The 22,333-nt window shown below is 35.0% G+C and overlaps 1 protein-coding gene across 3 annotated transcripts in view; it reads left to right on the top strand.

Annotated features, from left to right (window-relative positions):
- Positions 1-18,880, top strand: part of LOC18440004 (carotenoid 9,10(9',10')-cleavage dioxygenase) — a 32,847-nt gene extending 13,967 nt beyond the window's left edge. For 2 of the 3 annotated variants that reach the window (XM_088863160.1, XM_088863161.1), the window contains exons 2-14: positions 6,304-6,374; positions 9,111-9,125; positions 9,514-9,625; positions 12,011-12,110; positions 12,228-12,290; positions 13,848-13,958; positions 14,440-14,624; positions 15,663-15,798; positions 16,057-16,174; positions 16,307-16,408; positions 16,750-16,998; positions 18,462-18,573; positions 18,728-18,880. In XM_088863160.1, coding sequence (XP_088719286.1) covers positions 6,304-6,374; positions 9,111-9,125; positions 9,514-9,625; positions 12,011-12,110; positions 12,228-12,290; positions 13,848-13,958; positions 14,440-14,624; positions 15,663-15,798; positions 16,057-16,174; positions 16,307-16,408; positions 16,750-16,998; positions 18,462-18,573; positions 18,728-18,757 — 1,404 coding nt within the window. In that variant the 3' untranslated portion in view covers positions 18,758-18,880. The remainder of the gene's footprint in view (positions 1-6,303; positions 6,375-9,110; positions 9,126-9,513; positions 9,626-12,010; positions 12,111-12,227; positions 12,291-13,847; positions 13,959-14,439; positions 14,625-15,662; positions 15,799-16,056; positions 16,175-16,306; positions 16,409-16,749; positions 16,999-18,461; positions 18,574-18,727) is intronic. The other variant, XM_088863162.1, reaches the window with a different exon arrangement.
- The last annotated feature ends 3,453 nt before the right edge of the window (positions 18,881-22,333 follow it).

The following is a 22,333-nucleotide window of genomic DNA, read 5'->3' as shown; positions in this document are numbered from 1 at the left end:
ATTTGGTTTCTAAACAAATATTTGCCCGCTGGCAGGCTATTCTCTCTGCCTTCGATTTCTCTATTGAACATCTTCCCGGGTCCTCTAACTCTTTACCCGATTTTCTGACCCGTGAATTTTTGCAGGGGGGGCAACACTGACGCCAACGACGAATCACCACTTTCACTTGCACTTCAATTATTCCAAGATAACCTATCTGATAAGGATCTTTCATCCTTAAATATGGGCTCCCGAGGCAATACTCGCCGGGGTAAACAACCCATGCATTCTTTAGTCCCATATGAAGGGGAACCTTCACCCCTTAATATTCGTTCACCATCTCAATCACCAGTTCATCAAATTACATACCCAGAAGCTCGAACTTCAATTCCTACATTTTCACCAGCCCAATCCAAATCCACTCTTCCTACCAATACTCCAAGATCCGAATACATTGAAAGAGCCTTTTTAATGGACATTACCATTGATGAACATCAGGTTCACATGGACCCAAGCAAGCTTGCACCATTATACCTATTGAATCATCTTAATCCTATCAATGGGGTTAAGACCAGAGAATATTATGAAGCCATTCTAATGGAAACAGGGTCCATCTCTGTTGTCCACTACTTTCAACAGAATACCCGAATCATAGCCTATTCAAAAGTACAGATAAAGAAATTGCTTTCTTATACTGAGTGGGGTTCTAATCCCGCACAGGGGAAAAAATTACAAAATCCTGAATTTTCTTATAAGTATTTCAAATATGCTGAGTACATAGAAGCTTGGCATAAATTTTTCTATTATCAAAACCCTAACAATACTCATAGCTGGTATTTACAATTCCGGCTACCAATTTTTGAAAGGTTCCCCACTTGGTTTCAAAACTGGTATTTCTTGTGGGGATCAACTGCTATGATTTTACCTCCTGCTTTTAAGGAGTTGCAGGAGCAATTTATACAATACAATAATATCAATAATTCAGTTGACACTCACCTTTACTTTATGGCCTTATACCAAATCCCTTGGATTATGAAATGGGATTATACCATATCACCCAATACTTCCAATGATTATACATACATCCCACGTTTGGGAAAAACCATCTCTGTAAAATGGTGGGATATCTTTCAAATGGATCTCACCAAAGCCACTCCAAAACGAATACCACCCAAAGCACCTATATACCAGGAAAACCCAAATACTCCAAACACTTCTTTTGATTTTCCTACCTACCTACGAAATATGCTTCAAACCAACCCACATGCTTCCAAGGAAGAACTGGAAAAACAAATGAAAGAGATCTTTGCTGAAGCAGGAAGAAAACCCACATCTTCCGAAGAAACAGTTCAGTCCTCTTCACTACACACCAATAGGTACCTCCAACTCAGTCAGAAGGATTCAGAAGAAACAGATCCAGAAGAAACGGATCCGGAAGAGGATGATCTAGACGAATTCAGCCAGAGACCATGAATTGATCATCCATGACATCACCATCCAGAAGCAATAACGACAATAGCACGACAGCATATGGGACAAACAAGGGTCCCACCACAGACAACAAACACTGTACTCAAATTGTAATAAGGCCAAAAGAGCCACTGTGCATAGATGCTTTACTTTTTTATTTTTGTCTTTTTGTACAAAGAGCATCCCCCTATGCTCGTAAGTTTTGTCCACTAGCACTTCTCTCTCTCTTTTGTCGTATTCTACCGACACTCTCCTTGGACGCATCTGCCGACACCCTGGCCCCTCTCCTTTGTCAGGATGTGCCGACGCTCTCTCTTTCTTGTCCCCATCTGCCAACTAAGGCATCTCTCTCTTCTGTCCTCTTCTACTAATGCTTGCCAGCTGGCCCATATTAAGATTCCTTTCAAAGGCCTCAAACCTTATAAAAGGGAGGCTCCTCCCTCGTCTGAAGCAGGGCCTCACTCCTCTTCTCTCCTACTAGAGCCTAACTTCTCTTCTTCTCTCCGAAGTCTCTGAGCCTTTCCCCTGAAACCTCTGAGTTTCTCCGAAACCACTAAAGCCTCTGAGCCTTTCCCCTGAAACCTCTGAGTCTAGCTAAAACCTCTGAGTTTTCCTAAAAACTTTATCTTCAAACCTCAGATCTCTGCAACTTACCTCAGTAAACCTCTACAACTTATCTCTGAACCTTGAACCTTAAAAACCCTGTTACCTGAACCTTGCAGACCTCTGCATAATAGAAACCCAGTTACAGAACTCTGAACCTTTCTCACAGCCGAACCTCTGCAACAGTTCATACAGTTCCTACCTGCAGCTATCATTGCCCTCATAGCTCAACCAGGTTCTCTCTTACCTCACTCTATACTTATGTGTGATTGTAATCTCACAGATTTGCCTTCATATTGCCCTCATCACTGGAAATTATTTTCCAGTTACTGTTTATGTGCTCAGTATGTTCTTAATCTCCTTGATATCTCGCTGTTTAAATCTCCCTGTTTATCTCTCTAAAATTTCTGTTTTATTTCCTGTCTTCATGTAATATCTTTCTTTCTTTCCTTTGTAATATTTCCCTGTTTTCATTTTGTAAGCAGATGTGAATATTAATAAAGAATGCTAGTGTGATTTTCTATGACATATGCTTGCCTGTTATGCAGTTTAAAATCTTATTTAATATTAAGATAGGTAATACTAGTTACGCCCAGTGGGTAGTACTAGATATCTCAATAGTTCCCCTCATAGGAATCATATTATTCTGTTTAAATTATTATCGAATTTTCAATCCTTAATAACTTACAACAGCTTGCTATTTACATACCTGTTATAATTTCCTTCAAAAACGCTTCCAAATAACCTTGAAAACCTGAAATATAAAAACCCAATAAATACAACTCCGCATCAAATGACAGTACTGTAGATCTTATATATATATATATATATATATATATAGGGAAAAGATGTTGTGCGCCCAGGTGCGTACTGCTACAGTAAATGTCCATGGTTCAGATTGAATCAGGACCGATTTAATGATCACGGATGTTCGATAGTGTTTGAATTTTAATTTTCTTTCTACAAATCCAAATCACTTGAAATTTTAGGCATATGTTTACAAAAAATAGCCAAATCTACAAAAAAATATCAAAACAAATTTTCACATGAAATAAATTGACTAAAATACCACGGAAAAGTTTTGGGGGGTATTTTGGTCATTTTTTTCGAATTATTATTTTTATAATATTTTTATTAGATGCGCCTTGATCAGAAGAACACACTCCTAAAATTTCAAGTGATTTGGATTTGTAGAAGAAAATTAAAATTCAAAAACTATCGGACATCCGTGAGCCTTAGATCGGCCACAGAATGACTCAGATTCAATCTGGGCCATTTGCGTATGGGTGTACAGCAGTGACTCCCATATATATATATATCGGAAGATACTACAAAACGGCTATAGGCAGATATTAACAGTGATTTTTCCTACCCTCATCACCGATCAAAGTTCATCTCACGGTCACGATTGTCCAGTAGTGTTTCATTTTTCATTTTTTTCCTACAAATAGGAATGATCTGAAATTTGGAGAGTGTGTTCATAAAAAATAGGCAAATCTACAAAAAATATAAAAAAAATATTTTACATGAATAAATTGATCAAAATACCCCCAAAAAGTTTTAGGGGTATTTTGGTCAATTTATTTTTCACGAATTATTATTTTTTTTATATTTTATTAGGTGCGCCTCACTAAGATGTACATACGCTTCAAATTTCAGATCATTCTGATTTGTAGAAAAAAAATGAAAAATGAAACACTACCAGACAATCGTGACTGTACGACTAATTTTGGACGGTGATGAAGGTAGGCAAAATCATTGTTCATTTTCGCCTATAGGCGTTGGGAAGACTTTTCCATATATATATATATATATATAAGACACTTTTTGAACTTTGAAATATGATTTTTTTTGGGGATAGTTTTGGCACCGTCCATACTTGCCCGTGCATTTTACACAACGACCATCTTAAAGATGGACTACGAAAAGTCAGCGGGGTTTTGCACCCACTGACTCATGGAGCAAGTTTCCTTAATTTTAAATTTTTTTATGGGAAAATATCTTCATATCCCCTATTTTTAGGTTTCATTTGATAATAGATCCAAAGTTTTAAAAGATATCTTGGGACATAAAAATTGTAGATTTTATTTCTTCTCACTCTTAAGCTAATTTAAATTTGTTTTTTTAGGCCAAACAAATCTAAAAAGACATGTCTTTTCTAAAAGCCATCATCCCAAATTTGTCTCTTTCTCTCTCTCCCCACCCCTTCTCTCCTGCTTTCTCTTCACATTTCCATTTCTCTCCCCACATTTTTACGAGCTTCACAAAACCCACAAACCCAATCTCCTTCGGGTACCTCCTTCCATGGAGGCTTGAGACACGTGCGATGAAAACCCCCTAAACATTCATCACACTCGATCATCACAGCTCTCCCTGACTTAAAACAAACCCTACATTCCTCGACCTCTGGATCCTCACCATCAACGCTTGCATTCTCTCTCCTCTTTACATAGACATCATCACCAATTGAGATCAGGACCATCATAGACAATCTTCTTATAAAACACTCTTTTCTTTTTAAGCCTCAGGTTTCTCTTTTTGTCAACTCCATGGCCATTGGATTTCAATAAATTTTGTTCATTTTTCTTGTTTATCCCTACATTTTGGCTGGACCTTGTGTTTCTCAACTCCCATTTTTAGAAGGTTTGGGCGTGTCAAATGAATTAGCGTAATTCACTGTGCATTGTATGACAGAATGTCCTGGATTGAACGCGAGCTTTCTCGTAGATCTTCGAGGGGCAGGGTTTGCTGATGTGGAAGGACATGCTAGAATGGATGATGGAGAAATTAGGGTTTCTTGGTCTTTGGATGTTACGGTTCGCCAGTTTTTGGCATTTGTAGGGGTTTCGGCCATGGCCATGGCCTCCTCTAGAGAGAGAGAAGGGCTTCATGGAGGTGAGAGATTATCGGGAGGAGAGAGAGAGAGGTGTTTGGAGAAACATGGGAGGAGAGAGAGGTGTTTGGAGAAACATGGGAGGAGAGAGAGAGTAAGAGATGTAGGAAGAGAGAGAAAGAAAGAAGTTTGGGGTATATAAGTGAATTTGGGGTATATAAGTGAAGAGAGAAAGGATTGGGTTTAAAAAGAGCATGTCTTTCTCACATTTTTTTAGGTTAAAAAATAGGTTTAAAGTGACTAGGGGGTTAGAAGATATCTTTTGTAACTTTGGGTTTATAAAAATAGTGGATATGATTTTCTTCTCTTTTTTCTTGGGGTCTTGTATTGTAGCTTACTTTCTAAACACATACACTATACTCCACAGGAACATATATTAAATTTACTCCCTCGGGCAGGAGATTAACTTGGGACGATTTTTTTTATTCAGAATGTTGGGGGACACCTGACTATATTCCAAAGCAAAAAAAAATGAATTTTGAGTCTTCTAATACTTAGATCTTACCATCAAAAAGTTAGACGGTTTGCATTTAATTTTGAGGCCTTTTTTTTCAAGCCTATAAAGAATGCAATTTTGAAATATTTTTCTATTGAGTATAACACATAAGTTTAAAAGATAACATCCCCAAACCTTAGGATCCTAAAATTATGCCTAAATTGGGTTTTGACCAAGGGAGTAAATAGACTTAGCATGAAATCTTTTTGCCCACCCATAGATCCGTGTCTAATTGCTGGATCAGCAATCCAGATTAATCTGGATCAGACCAGATTGTGATCAAGAAAATATTAAAAGATATCGGATGAAATCAATGGTCAAGAAAATATTAAAAGATAAAAATAAAATAATAATTATAATAGGGGTTTATGGGGGTGGAGATTAAGGGGAACTAAAAAAATACTAAATAAACTAAAAAAAATAAAAAATGAAAGGGGTTTTTGGCATGGCCGAGTTTGGGACTGATGCCTTCTTAGAACCGATTCGGTCCGGGCCGATTTGTGATATATGTGCATGAGCGAGAAATCCCTCAACAACATCATGAGGTACATCTAGATGGATTTCTTTAAAAATTCTAATTTTGGAGGATATTAGTGTAAATTTCCCTTTCCTCTTTTTAATTGCATGTTATTTTCCTCTCTCTTTCATTCACATACATTTCAACATTTTAGGTTGTATAATTTACCATATCTCTTGCTATCACGGACATGTAGACTTCCTATGAACTTTGAATGAACTTCTCAAATGAGCTTAATGCTTTGTGGTCTTCCTGACAAATTAACTTTTCTTAATGTTTTGTAGTTTAAGACCTTTTATCTTGCAATTATTAAGTTATTTTTTTTGTGTTATGTTGCTTTAACAGGAATGCTTGAATGGGGAGTTTGTTAGAGTTGGTCCTAATCCCAAATTTCCTCCTGTGGCTGGCTATCACTGGTACTCTTCATTCCTTAGCTATAGGATTTCTTGTTTGAACTCTAAAAACAAAGAGAGAGAGAGAGAGAGAGAGAGAGAGAGAGATTATTTTATTGCATTTGTACATGTATCATTATGTGTTCATTCAAAAACTTAAAAATATCTTTATATATGGGCATATAAATGTAGGGATATATATATATATATATATATATATATATATATATATATATATATATATATATATATATATATGCGAATACTTATGTATATAGGAATGGGATCAAGGCTGGGGTAGTCAAGATGGCGGGTACTACAACATAACGTCTTGAGTTTCATTCCTACTATATGTAGGGGACACTTTCCCTACTAAACTGCCTAAAAAAAATAAATAACCTATGCGTATATTTTTATGAATATCTACTACATATCATTGTTAGCATATTTTTGTGAATATCTACTACATATCATTGTTAGCGAATCTTCGATTAAAAACATGATTTTTTCAAAAAAAGAATCTGATTCTCTTATACCTATAAAAAATTCCAAGTTTTTCAATAGATCTTCAGTAACTGGTTTTTTAATAGAAGGACTATAAATTTTATTTTGTTCCTTTTTTTTTAATTTTTTATTTTGAAAAACTTCTCTTTATTTAACAAAATTTTTTCAAAGTTTTCACCAACAGAAACGTCTTTCAGAAAAAACCTTATTCCAATGAATTAGTTACAATTGTATTCTAGGAAAAAGAAATTCTCCCTAGAAGAAAAAAATTTGTGTCTGAAGAGTAAGCTAATGAAATCGTCCTTTTCTCTAAACCAAAAGCATCATTACAAAGAGGAAGAGAAAATGATATATAATCATAATTGCATATTCAGGTATAAGGTCTAAATATTTGGATTTGCTTATACAGATTGATACAAGAAGCCTTAAGTTACATTATGTCTGTATATATGAGTTTGACTATTTTTTTGGAATGTTTGTTATGTAATTTAGTGTACACAACACAAATATTTGTATGGTCCACTGTTTTACATGTTTAGTTTTTGGGAGCTTTTCTTACCTGCAATTCTATACTGACGTTCTTTTTAAATAAAAATAAAAATAAATAACACTCCATCTTGGGTTGTGTTTTTGTTATTTGGTAATGTAAATTGATGCTTACTATTGTTGTTGACTGTTCATTGTATGATGCTAGTAAAATCATTGTACGTTTTGTGCTATAATAGTAGAGAATCATACCATGTGTTTTGTTGAATCAAAAGTCAGTTAAAAAATTTGTCAAATCGGATAAATACTTCGAAGTCATAACATAAAATTATTGTTCAATAACTTTATTTTATCCTCACAATAATTGCATACCGCAATTTTTTGTTATGTCATATATATATATATATATATATATATATATATATATATATATATATATGTCCAATTTTTTACTCCATTTTTTAGCCAAATCTGAAAAATTCACAATTTTTTGACTTACGTAATTTTGGTAATGCTTATTTTTTCCCTGAACTTTTGCCTGTAATTTTTTAAACTATAATGAATTTATTACCAGTTCATTGATTTGCCTATTTGCTGACTTGCTAACTATGCTACACACACAGGCAAACATATATATGTTGACATGTAAGCCTGTACACGTACACAGGCATAAAGATACAATTGTGTGTACATCTTGGTTTTGGAATTTTTATTCTTTTTGTGTTTGAAAATGAAAGGACACATGAATGAAGATACCTAGTATGGATAAACTGAAGCATGCCGGGGGAAAGTAGCATCCACATCCCCTCCCTATGGTTCATATTAGAGTGGAATAAAATGAATGGTTACAATTATATAAAATGTTCTAATTCTATCTTTTTCTACAAAATGGATGTAGTGTTCTAATTCTGTCTTTTTCTACAAAATGGACGAACTTGAAATTTTTGGAATCCACACTAGTCATGTCAAACATCATGCCTGAAAAATGAAAAAAAAAATTTTAAAAAATAAATTGATTAAAATACCCTTACAATATTTAGGAGCATTTTTTGAATATTTTTTAATAATTTTTATTGCTCCAAGATGTGGAGCACAAACCTACACACTTTTAATGTGAATCCAATGTGTAGAAAAAAAAATTTAAAAATTAAAATACAAATTATAATGGTAGCAATCCGTTTTATTCCCTTTGTATCTGAAACACGGAAGGGTGCTTGTGTACCTTTAGAGCATCAGCATGTGGATGCTATCCCATAGAATAAATTGAAGCGGTCATTTTCATGCATTCTTCTTTTTCCCTTATGCCTTTAGGCTTAATAACCAGTATTAGTCATTTATTACCAAATTTTTTTTGAAAACTAAATGATATTGTTAGGAAAGGGGCTGGGGTCACGGTGGTAGCATCCCTACACCTAGTCACTACATTGTGGTGTGGTATCCATTCCTACTATTAACACTGCCCGACTAACACCTTAAAAAATGTAACTCCTAATCTATTGAAAAAACGGGTAGGGGCCTGTTGTCCCCACTGAATTACCCAAAAAAAAAAATGATATTGTTTTCTTTTTTGTGTAAGTGCTAATATTTTTGGTTTATACAGTCTTACCTTGAAATTTATAGTGCATTCAGTCTCCTAGAATTTATTCATTGATCCTAATTGGTTTAAAAAGATCTCCGTGAGAGATTGTTTTCGTATTATATTTTTCTTTTTGAAAGAAACACACCATCTTGTATAGCTTACAAGGGACTACCTTTTCTTCTTATGTGCAGGTTTGATGGAGATGGGTGCGTCATTTCCTTGCCACAACTCCCTTTAGATTTATGGTCATGGTGCTGCATAACTAATTGATTATGATCTCAAGTTCTCTATTACTTTGCTGGTGTTATGAACACCATGTACTTTGGACTGTGTAATGTTTCCAAGCTGAAATTCATGCACACACACTCAGAGCATTTAAGCTTTTGTGTACACACTCAGAGCATTTAAGCTGCTTTTGTGTACACACTCAGAGCATTTAAGCTTTTGTGTGTCTGCATGTATAGTTAGTGAATGTAATGTAACAAAGGATAAAAAATTGACATTACACTTATTGTGGATGTGAACACTTTGTCTGTTCACTGATTCTCAGTTTAGAAATTAATGAATTCCTTTGTCTTCTTTGAGGAGCTGCAGAATGATACATGGCATTCATATCAAAGATGGAAAAGCAACTTATGTTTCACGCTTTGTCCAGACATCGCGTCTCAAGCAAGAGGAGTATTTTGGACGTCCCAAATTTATGAAGGTAAGAATGCCATTTCAAAGAGTTCTGATCTACTTCATTAAGTTTAATGCAACTCAATTGTTCTACTTCTGATCGAAGCATTTCAATATGCTTCCCATTGTAGTTTAGTTTATTGGTGATAATGAATGAGCACGGTTTTGGTAACCACTATCATATTCAATGATTCAATTCTTGAATGTATAGGCATTGTATTCCAGTTGCATTGCCTTCTTCCCAGAGATATATTATCTTACTGATATATCTGAACACTCTATTAAGCGACTTATGCTGCCTTTTGTAGTTCACATGCCAATGTCAGCATATTTGTACTATTGTACAAGTAGGTTTTCTGTAGAGTATGACTTGCAGAATTTAAGCTCTAGAATCTTATGCTTAATCCTTGCAGTCTAAAAAAATCACATCCCCCTTCCAAGAACTAAAACAAATATTGATAGCAGTCAAATGCCTATGTTAGATAAGAAGCCATGACTTGCCAACTGAAGGAATTCCAAGGCCAAAACAAGAATGTATCCACATTCAATATTTGAATAATCAAATACATCTGAAATGAGATGAATTTTGTAGTTTAGCAATACTCTTTCGAATTTCAGTATATTTGTACAAGTACTTTTAGTTCAAGGTATGACATGCAAAATTTAAGCCCTAGAATCTTGTGCTTAATTCTGGAATTGAAAAAAATCACATCACCTTCGAAGAGCTAAGACAAATATAGATAGCAGTAAAATGACTATGTCAGAGGAGGACCAATGACTTGCAAATTGAAGGAATTCCAGGGCCAAAAGCAGCAGAATGTATCCACATTCCATATTTGAATAATGAAGTTTATCTGAAATGTGATAAACTAAGGGAAAATTCCTGAAGAAAAGATGACTAGTTGTAAGAATAAGTTAGGATTGGTAACTACATATATCATGGGGACTTTTGTATGTTGGAACTTATTGTATGGTGGAATTTAATTATTATCCTTGTCTAAGGTTGTGGATTGATTTGCTCACATTTTATAGATAGCCAAAGTAGTTGTTCTGAGTCAATCTTGGAACATTTGTATTTCTTGCATCGATGGGGACCGCGTTATTGGTGTTTTGTTAAGTTTCTTATAGAAGTACAGAGACAATAAACTATACACAAGTACATGAGTTGCAATGCTATGAAATGAGGCTGAAGATTCCATGACCAAAAAGCGTCATTCATTATTCGGATTTCTTAGTTTGATTTCTTAAAGGACTGATTTAAAAGGAACTGTCCTTAAGAAGATTCCAAATTTTTTGAAAGAAATTCTAAGCAGCTCCTTATGTGCACCATCCAATGATTGCTTGGTGTCAAATCTTGAAATCCTAATAGCATTTTGTTATGATTAAATCATTTTATTATGACCTATGCCCATCCCACATAAGGAGTTCAAGATTGTTGGATTAAATTTTTGTTGGATTCTTTTGAGATTCATTCAAATTTGAGTTTGAGCATCCCTATTGGTGAAAGACCCCATGTCATCTCTCCCCTTATTGTGAGGTGGATCCTCATTATAGGTAAGCTAGAATGCTCCACATTTAGTGGCATAATTTCCTTTAGCTATGTATGGTCTTTGATTGTCTAAAAGATAAATGTTATCCTGAAGAAAAGCTTGATCAGATTTAGTGTGCCAACCCCTTTAAAACCTTGCATGCTTGTCCCTCATTCTAATTCCTCCAATGAACTACTGCAAAATAAGAGTATAAGAATATCAATTTGTAGAATGGTTTTGTTCATTGCAGGGACTTTGGGATAGGAGATAAAACCTTACGCTTACCTTGCTTTAAAAAGCGACTCTTTATACAGTTTTTATTTATCTGTATCGCTACTGTAATAGCCTCATGCAGTAACATGGTAACAAAATAGACAAAAACTCTAGTTGTGTGATGTAAAGTCTAAAAATAGAAAGGAAAAAGGGACATAGGAGAAAGTAAATCTTTTGTTTTCGTTAATAGGACCTCATGGTGGTCTCTCCTTATTTGAGGCAAGTCAAATTGGGTGATTCCCAATTCAATTCACCAAGTTTTTGTAACCCCGTCACCAGTCAATAAAAAATGTTAAATTTCCTGTTGCAGCAGATAGGTACTTGATCAGTTCTATGAAAATTTCAGCATTCCTTTTCATTTTTATTGAACTCGTACATGTCTCATAACGTAAGTTTTCCTTATTAGAGATGCCCTTGTATTGTGTTTCTTTATTTTATTGTTTTTTCTTTTGTGGAGGGATGTTACTATTTAGACTCGACTTATCATGCACATTGAAATTTACTGTGTTATATTAAGAAAAGAGCTTAGTTTGCGGTAAATGAAATGTTCTCTACAAGCTAATATATAACTAGTTTAAAAAGTAACCTAAGCATGGGTTTGTGATGTGCAGCTTGGGGACTTCAAGGGTTTATTTGGACTTTTTACAGTCTATATGAATATATTTCGTTCAAAACTGAAAATTATTGATCTTTCATATGGACGTGGGACAGGTAATTCTACATTGTACCCTATTTCAATTCCAGTATTGAGCTTTGTTGTTTCATGATTGTTGTCTCGCTAGATTTGAATTTTAATATTTAGAATATGTGTTTATTATCCAATGCCAGGAAATACGGCTCTCATTTACCATCAAGGAAGACTTATGGCCCTCAATGAAGGAGACAAACCCTGTAAGTAGCTACATGATTTATATTTGCATAAACTTGAATATCCCCTCTTATGAAAGAGTAACTGACTCTGCATTTTGGACGGCGATCGGACACTTTGTAGATTTTCTTGAAGAATGAGCAATGTTCAAATTGTTAGGACTGGCAGTTTGAAAAAGTTTGTGGCTTAGCTTAATAATTTAAAAGCAACTATTTAATGAACACCAAAACAAGTAATGCTTATTGAAACGGGGTATTGTACTTGGTTTTAAATGTCAAAAAATTTCATTTGAATTCAAGTTTTGCTCTAGCCTACACTTGTGCCTGGGCATGGCTTGTATTTGGCTGCCAAACCATATCGAACGAGTAGAATTGTCCAAGTGGCACTGGAAAATAAATAACTAATGCTAATGAAACCAAAATTCATAACTAAACTATTTTGTGAGCTGGATATTGTATGTTTGTCTTAATGTGAGCTCCCTTAATATGCTAAAGATCTTCTGGACATAATTGACCCAGCTCTCTGTTTGCAAATATGTATTCGGCAAGATAGTTTTTGTTATTTAACAAGGGCAGTGACAAAGATTCAATCATAAAGGTATGACACTCAACTGAAGTCGGACCTGGGGCACCAATTCTCGATTGCAATTGAATAGAAACCCTCTGGTTCTGTGATGAAATTTCATCATGCCTCTAGCTAATGACAAAACTAAACCTGCTGAAAATAATGGGAAGCAGAGGCTAGGGATACTTGATGTCCAAAAATTTGTGAGCACCTCTAGAGATTTAGATGGCCCACCATATTTATCTTCCTTTTAGCAAAACAATTTAAGGGATTAGTAATATAACTTTAGGTTGGTATTTAAATATATATATATTTTCTTATGTGGAATTGTGAAATATTATTTTCAAGGATTTGCCTTTGAAGTCCATACTCTATACATCATGAGGCAGTAAACAATTGAAAATGATTTTTTTCTCTTGCATTGATTATGGAGTGAAACATATATGACTTGTGAAGAAAAATTTCAAAATAACTTCTCCGTCATGAATAAAAATTTCAGTTTCATATGGCCTCGGTAATTTAGACAAGGGAATTCTTCTGTTTTACCATCCATTTCTGTATATATTTTCATATATATATATATATATTTGTATGTCCAGGACTTCTGGTTGAAATTTGTTAGTCAACTTTTTGTTGACCCTTTGCCATTTAGTGCTAGGTTAAATGTTCTTTGCTTATGGTTCTGCAAGTCAAATTTTAAAATTTGTGTCTGGTAGTTGTTGGTTTGGGTGAGGGAATTCAAGGGTTGAAGTTTGTCCAAGAAAAGTCCAGGAAATCTAGCCTTTCTTTTTCTATCTGTGCACAATGGACCTATACATTTGAGAAAGCACAAATAGTTCTTGCAAACGCTTTGAGCCAATTTGTTCATTTTTGAAACCTTGGTGTCTTTTTTTTAGCTGGGAAGGATGCTAATGATCTTGGAAGAACTTGACATACGTCAAAACATTTTCGTTCTCTCTCTGTTATCTCTTGAGTCACACAATTTAGAATATTTGTTACTTGTTGCCATTGCACAGATGTAATTAAGGTTCTTGCCGATGGAGATCTACAAACACTTGGGTTATTGGACTATGACAAGAGACTGCAGCACTCATTCACAGCTCACCCCAAAGTTGATCCCGTCACAGGTAAAAAGTAGTCGATAACAATCCCAAGAACTTGCTCAACAGTTATACAATCTACCAAGAAATTAAAAGCCAATTGTTATGCATGTTAATATTTAAATGAGATTTAAGAAGAATTCTAAATGAAATACTCATAGAAACAATTCTGAAAGGACTGGAATAATTTCTGTTTATTGAAAATGTCATGCTTGAAAAGAAGTGTAATATATAGAAATAATGGGAAAAATGCCCTAGTCACCCTGGATGCAACGGATTTTTCTAATAAAAATTATTATCAGTGTCATCAATACTAGGAACTATACAAACCACTAAAAAGAACAAAAGCAGAAAGTGTAATATGAATGATTGATAATGGGGGAAACTTCCCCTAGATATAATAGATTTTAATAAAATATAATACAATAACTATACTTAATTACATGACCCAAACTACAAATATGATGGAAAATGACATGGTAATGTTTTTTATTAATCTTGGATGTAGGGGAGATGTTTACGTTTGGGTATTCCCAAACACCACCCTATTGTACGTATCGGGTCATTACCAAGGAAGGTCTGATGCTTGATCCAGTCCCCATAACAATACCCGAACCAATCATGATGCACGACTTTGCCATCACCGAGAACTATGCTATCTTCATGGATTTGCCTATGTACTTCCGACCAAAGGTATTGACCACATGAGACTAAATGAAACTAACACTCTACTGCAATGGGCTATGGAATACCATAGCCCATTGGGGCCATCAAAGGAAATGGTGGATACTGATGGAAAGAGGGGTGAACCCTAGGAAGAGGACATAAAACCAATGAAGGTACCACTCTCTCTATCGTATCTTTCATTTTAAGGTGATATTCATCAGTCAATGGACCATGAGTGCACTTCACCTAGCATGACATGAGATGGAAACATTTTGCTTCAAAAAGATTATGAACCTACCACTATTTTTAAAGTGAAATACAAACTAAGAAATAACTTGAATTGAAAATATAAATCGATGGTTGGGAAGTAATGAGGTGGTCCAGTGCTACCTTCAAAACCGTATGTAGTTTTCTCAATGAGTAGAATACCATTCACTTGTTATAATTCCTTTTTGATTTCTGTAACATGACATTTTTCTAATTGTTAATGTTTTGATAATCAAAATTTAGGTAATCTACTTTTCTTCTTTCTTTTCTTGACTTGAGATGAGAGAGCTTAACCACGTGGCTGCATCATTCTCTAAAGAGTGAGACATACATTATGTCTTCCCTTCTGCTAAAGTGTCGAATTCTTTAATCCCTTTTGCTTATGTGTGGAATTTATCAATCCAGGACTCTAGATAATTGTTTTTTAGCCATCTACATCAGTCATTGCCTATAGAATTGTCCACGTGCCATGAAATTTAAGTTTCTTGCTTCAGCTTCATGCCTTTAACAATAATTTGATATGTTTGTTTCGTAGATATACATGATATTGTGGTCTTACTTGTCTATATTGTTGGGGATTATTTGCACTTGAAATGTAGTATATGTATCTATCATCATTAAGAGACCCCTTTGAAGCTCATATCCAGCAAAATTGTCTACTCCTACTTATCTGTGGGGGTGCGATTAAAATAGGAGCACATAATTCTTGAGGATTAGCCCTGATATACTGCATTAGGTAAAGGCTTATGTTATGACTTCTCAAAGTAAAGATTAGAGTTATTCCTTTTCGCTTGTCAGGAAATGGTGAAAGGAAAATATCTTTACGCATTTGATAAGACAAAGAAGGCCCACTTTGGTATACTTCCTCGGTATGCAAAGGATGAGTGTGAAATCAGATGGTTTGAGCTTCCAAATTGCTACATATTCCATAATGGTGAGAAATATTCTATTTATTTCTTCCAACAGGACTTTGGACCCCTGCCTATTGATCTTAGCCATCCCAATACTCGTATAAAATCATAGATCGCCTTGGGTCATAATCTGATCCTGAATATGTGTTATGTTTGTGTCCTATGTTTCTCTTTTTGTGGTCTCAGCCATAGGTGTTCTAGACTTTGAGGCAATCTAGTTATTTTAAATTCTCCTATTTAGTTATTAACTCTTCAACGCGCATCTTGATTGTCTTAACCAGCCAATGCATGGGAGGATGGCAGTGAAGTTGTGCTGATCACATGTCGCATTGAGAACCCAGATCTGGAACTAGCATCTGGATCTGTAAAAGGAAAGGTGGACAGCTTCATGATCGAACTGTACACAAATCTAAACCCACCAATCAACCTCTTCTTTCCTTTTTTGGCCTTTACAAACTCAATTATGGTTTTGTATTAATCCTTGCTGGTGTTTTTGCTCAAAGAATGCTTCTTATCCTTCCCTTTTTCCAGTTATGAGATGAGATTCAATATGAAAACTGGAGAAGCTACACAGAAAAAACTGTCTGCATCTACTGTGGACTTTCCACGGATCAATGAAAACTACACTGGCAGGTGTGTCCTCAATATGTTTTCCTCTAGTAAAATATTATGATTGGGTTCTTTTAGTTCTTCTTGCTAAATGTGTCTCAAAAAAGGAGTAAAGCTAAACAAGTTACACAAAAGCTCCAGTATACACTCTCAAGGAAGGAGTAAAGCTAACTAAGTTACACAAAAGCTCCATTGTAACCATTGGAGCAAAAATATACACTCTCAAGACCAGATCATTTGTTATTTAATATAAGGAGGATTCTAATGAAATATTGTGATTCTTTGGATGATATTTGAATGTATTACATTTTTTCCGAAGGTCTATATGTTTCAAGTACTAACATGGTGCTAATGGCCAACCACAGAAAACAAAGATATGTTTATGGGACTGTATTTGATAACCTGAAGGTGGTAGGCATCATAAAGTTTGATCTTCATGCTGAACCTGATAGTGGGAAGACAAAGCTTGAGATCGGAGGGAACGTCCAGGGTATCTTTGATTTGGGACCTGGACGATATGGTTCAGAGGCGATATTCGTGCCAAGGGAACCTGGCAGCACCTTAGAGGAGGATGATGGCTACTTAATCTTATTTGTGCATGATGAAAGCACAGGGTACTCTCTCTCTCTCTCTCTCTCTCTCTCTCTCTCTCTCTCTCTCTCTCTCTCTCTCTCTCTCTCTCTCGTGTACATGCCCATGCTGCTGCACACACAATTGATAGTCCAAGCCTCTCTCTCACCTACATGCCAATGCATATGCACATAGAATTTATAGCTACAAGTTTTAGCTTAATGGCTTCTGTCCATTTGTTAAGGTGAAAAGAAAAGTACTGAAAAAAGCATGAATATTTATTATGATGATACTTTTCCTAAATGAATGAACTAAAGGGTGATGTTTGCACCAAGAATCAAAAATTTCCTTTATTTTATGTGTTTATCTTTCTTTTTTGTGATATATTAATGGTGGGAATGGAGGGTGGGACATTATGTTGAGGCACCCGCCCCTTTGGCTTGACATTTTTTACTCTAGACCATTATATTCAATGAGTAGGTTGTTATGGAGGAATGACCATGTAGAAAACAAATCTATCCTAATATTATAGGATGTATGTAGAATGGGCTTTTGGCAAAGGTGGTCAAGGTGGCGAATGCCATAATGTTACAACTTGAGTTCCATTCTTACCATCTCTCAATTTAATATTCAGAGAAAAAAAAGAATAAGATATTGTAGGATATATCCTGGTAGCCGTTTGATCATGGGGATATGGAAATGAGCTACCGGATCAACTGTAAAACTGCCTACAGTGACCTGGATAGCATATGATCCAATGGCTCATCTCCTTGACAACACGTTCCAATGGTTTTTGGGGTAAACTACAGGGCAATAAGGTAGATTTGTTCTCTATAGTGGTCATTGATCTTCATTATGTTGGAATAACCCTAGAATTTAGAGTACTTATTTGTGAAAAAGGATTACATCAACTCACATAAAAAAGAAAAGAAAGTTCACTATCTACTAATTGGGTAGTGACCCCCGTCTTTCTCAATTCTAGCAAAATGAGAGAATTCTCATGTAAGTCATGGTTGTAGTTCCAAAATGATTTTAATGCTCTCAAGGGATCAAAATGTATGTTTGCTTCCTCAGGTCAAAATCCGGGTAGGAGATTGTAGGACCATAAACTTTGGGGATCTGACCTGGTCAATCTAGCAACCAACCTTGAGAAAAAAGTAAATTGCGTTCACAGCCTGGAAATTTCACGTCGTCTTGGGATTGAACAAAAACCATCCATTTTTTGAACAATTAATCAATTAGGTGTATAAGAATGTGAAGGTCTTTTTTAAAAAATAAAAATAAAAAATAAAAAAATTAAATTAATAATTCTATATTGGATTGCCAAATTACATATCTAAGAAGTACTTCCAGGTGGGGCTTTTGCTCGAGAAAATGTTCAATTTGCTCCTTAGAGCACAACATGCATGATTTTTTTCCTTTCTAATTTTTTTCACCCATTAATCCGTATCTCTTTGAAATTTTTTTCAGTATAAAATTGTAATGGTGGGGTATATTGATATTGCAGAAAATCAGAAGTCGATGTGATTGATGCAAAAACAATGTCTCCGGAGCCTGTCGCTGTCATTGAACTCCCCAAGAGAGTTCCATATGGCTTCCATGCCTTCTTCGTCTCAGAGGTTTGTGACATTCTCTCTCTCTGAGCATGGAAGTTGATCTCACAGCCTATATTTTAGACTAGGCCTTTTACTCTCTCTGTTGCTTCCTTTCCTTATTTCAATATCTACTTTCATATCAACTTTATTAATACATGATCGTTTGATTTCTGAACAGGAGCAACTTCAACAGCAAGCACAACTGTGATGGATAATAATATTGAACTTCTTATTAGGGGTAAAACCTTACAAAAAAATGTTATGATCAAATCATGATTATGACAGGACTTTGCTTTCCATCTTCTAGTAATGTTAACAGTAAATTATAAAACGTCTCTCTATGTATGTGTGCATGTCTATGCCGTTCATTGGTACGATTTGGACTTGGGACGTTCGATTGAAATAGTCAGCAACGTAATCAATCAAGCCCAAGCCTGATTCCTGTAGATCTCTCTCACTAAATAGCATGACAAAATTTGAGTAGAGAGAGAAAACATAGTGGATGGGGTTATAGGGCTGTGATGGGTCGGATCGGGTCTGGATATCTGAATTCGGATTCGAAAAGTATAAGTGGGATCCAGATCCAGACCTGATCGGATCTAGAATATTTAGGTCTAGATCCAAATCTGAAAAGTATACATGGGATCCGGATCTAGTTTTGGATCTAGAATATTTGGGTCTAGATCCAAATCTGAAAAGTATACATGGGATCTGAATCTAGATCCGGACCCGATCGGATCCAAAAAAGTATTTTATATATTATTTTACGGGTGTGGTTTCTATGAGGTTGCAACCTTAAACAATCCAATTAAGTCATACCTCCAAATTTTATCAAAACATGTAATTTTGGTGTAAAATGTTTTTAGGATGTTCTTAAAATCTATCTTCAGATCTAATTATAAAAGTTTAAACTCCAAAAATGGTTAAAATCAACTAGATCTATAAACATATGAAAATTTTGAAAATGGATGGTCTAGATAATATGTTGCAAGATGCACTATTTATGAGATTCAAAATCTTTTTTTTTTTATATTAATATATCTCTTCTTTTTTTTTTGGGACAATATTACTTTTAACTTGATTAATCAATCAAGGATTACAACCATTCAAAAAGGGAAAGCATCTAAAATAATCGGATTATGCATAGTCGCCTCTCGTTTTGTCAAGCCATCGGTAATGTCATTAGCCTCCCTATACACATGTTGAAAAGAGACTTGGAAACCCTTGTACATATCTATAATATTTAGCCATTTTTTCATTAAACTCCATGGTGGCTTGGATATCTTATTGCACCAATTTATCACATTCAATGACCCCCTTTCAATAATACATGGTATTCTGATATTCGTCTTACTCAAAATCTGAATTCCACGCTCTAAAGCAGCCAATTCCACCTCATTAGCCGTTATCTCTCCACATGAGCTAGCAAAACAAAAAATCACCTCTCCATTTGCCTCATGCAATATTCTTCCAACACCAATTGGGCTTGAATTTCCTAATGAGCTTCCATCGAAGTTTAGCTTGACACTCCCTAATACAGGTAAACACCACCTACCTTTTGGTCTTACTTTCGCCATATTTTGAAACATCAAGTTATGCAAATTAATCTCAACATCCACTTTGGACACACCAAACCCTTTGTCATCGAGAACCAGCTCCAAATCGACTGCAATACCTTTCTTTTAATCATTTCCACATCTAAAGTTGTGTTATCAAAAGTTCTCCTATTACGCTCTATCCAAATCTCGCATAGGACAACAACTATTACCATCTCTCAGACCATCTTGTCCACCTTTGGTAAAAAATCTAACTACATGCTGTCCAAAATGTTCATATGACTGCTCGGCACCACCATCATATGTCCAATCTTTTGAAAAACCTATGCCCAAATATGAGAAGAGAAAGAACAACGAAGGAAAAGATATCCCCATTCTCATCATTTTACTTGCACTGAATAAAAACATTCATGATAATCCTCCCCTTTTTTATTACCTTATCCATAGTAAGCGACTTACCTTGAAACAAAATCCACAAGAAGATTTGAATTTTGAAAGGGACTTTCCAGTACCATATTCTCTTAAGTAATGGCCTACTCCACCAGATCCTATCATGAAACAACAAATGATACGTTGGTTTTACTGAGAAAATTCTGTCCTTCTTAGCCTCCCATAGCAACACATCTTCCCTCTCATTGTGGGGTGTAGCTTCAACAGTATCCCCTAGCAATCTATCAAAGAGTCTGGAACACTGTTGTACTTGCAATTTATGGACCATACTTTAGCCTCCCAATCAAAGGTCTGTGACACCAAAATATCTTGCTGATTTGTCACCCCAAACACCAGAGGATATGTTGTTTTCAAACAACAATCTCTTACCTAGTTACTATGCCAAAAAGATATATTTCTCTCATCATCCAATATCCACTTACAACCACCAATCATAAAAAACTTATTTTGAAGAATGTCTTTCTATATCAGTGAGTTAAGATTATCCCTTCCCCCACTACCTATCCAAAGATTATGTTTGGCTATTCATATATCTTTCCAAAACATCTCATCATCGCTAGTCTCTACTACCATTTTGACAACAATGTCTGGTTTACATATTTTAGTTTTTTAATTCCCAAACCTCCTTCTCTGTTCGGTATACATATTATCTAGGATTACTAGTACTGTACATATTGTCTAGGATTACTACGAGAGTATTTACTTTTAGTGCAAGGTCACAATTATTTTTAGCTTTTAGATGTTAAATCCTACGTATTAAAGTGTCTCAACGTTCATGAAATTTTTTTAAGGATTTATGTCTAATCAATAATGGATCCACTCGATTTCACATTTAATGGCCAAGGATTTATGTTTAATCAATAATAGCTCCACTCGATTTCACATTTAATAGCCAATAATAATCGTGACTTAAATAATTTCATTATATATACTTTCGTATCTATATCCCTGCCTTAATCATTAATAATAGAAAGTACACGACAAACCTTCACCCCCAACATGACTCCCTACTTCCCCATGCCTCCATCTTGTACTTTACCCATGGAACTTGGAAGTATCAAGTTCTAACTGGTCTTTTGGTAAAATAGAGTCGCCCAATTCTTTTTCTTGGTTATTTTTCCTTTTCTTAAGTGAAAGACTGGTTTGGAAGTGGTGCAGTTACGAGAAAACTGATTTGGACATTGAAAGTCCTAAATCGGGAAAAAACACCTTGATTCAAAACCGTCGGAAACATTTCAAGAAAAATAAAGGATCATCATCATCAAAGCTTTAATTTAATCATTTGAAGTCGGCTACATAAACTTTTAGTAAGACCAAAAATCAGCATATATTTTCTCACTACTTTTATCTATGTCCTTCAAAAAAATTAAAAATTAGAAGATTTGGACATTGAAAAAACACACCTTGATTCGAAACCGTCGGAAACATTTCAAGAAAAATAAAGGATCATCATCATCATCATCAAAGCTTTTATCTTAATTATTTGGAGTCGGCTGCATAAACTTTTAGTAAGATAAAAAATCAATATATCTTTTTTTACTACTTTTATCTATGTCCTTCAAAAAAAAATTAAAAATTAAAAGATTTGGACATTGAAAGTCCTAAATCGGGAAAAAACACCTTGATTCAAAACCGTCGGAAACATTTCAAGAAAAATAAAAGATCATTATTATCAAAGCTTTATCTTAATTATTTGGAGTCGGCTACATAAACTTTTAGTAAGATCAAAAGTCAACATATCTTTTTTCACTACTTTTTATCTATGTCCTTCAAAAAAA

This window comes from Amborella trichopoda, chromosome 3, assembly GCF_054954075.1.
Source record: "Amborella trichopoda isolate Santa Cruz 75 chromosome 3, AtrichopodaSantaCruz75HAP2 v2.0, whole genome shotgun sequence".
Taxonomy (NCBI): domain Eukaryota; kingdom Viridiplantae; phylum Streptophyta; class Magnoliopsida; order Amborellales; family Amborellaceae; genus Amborella; species Amborella trichopoda.
This window is presented reverse-complemented; position numbering and strand designations above follow the sequence as displayed.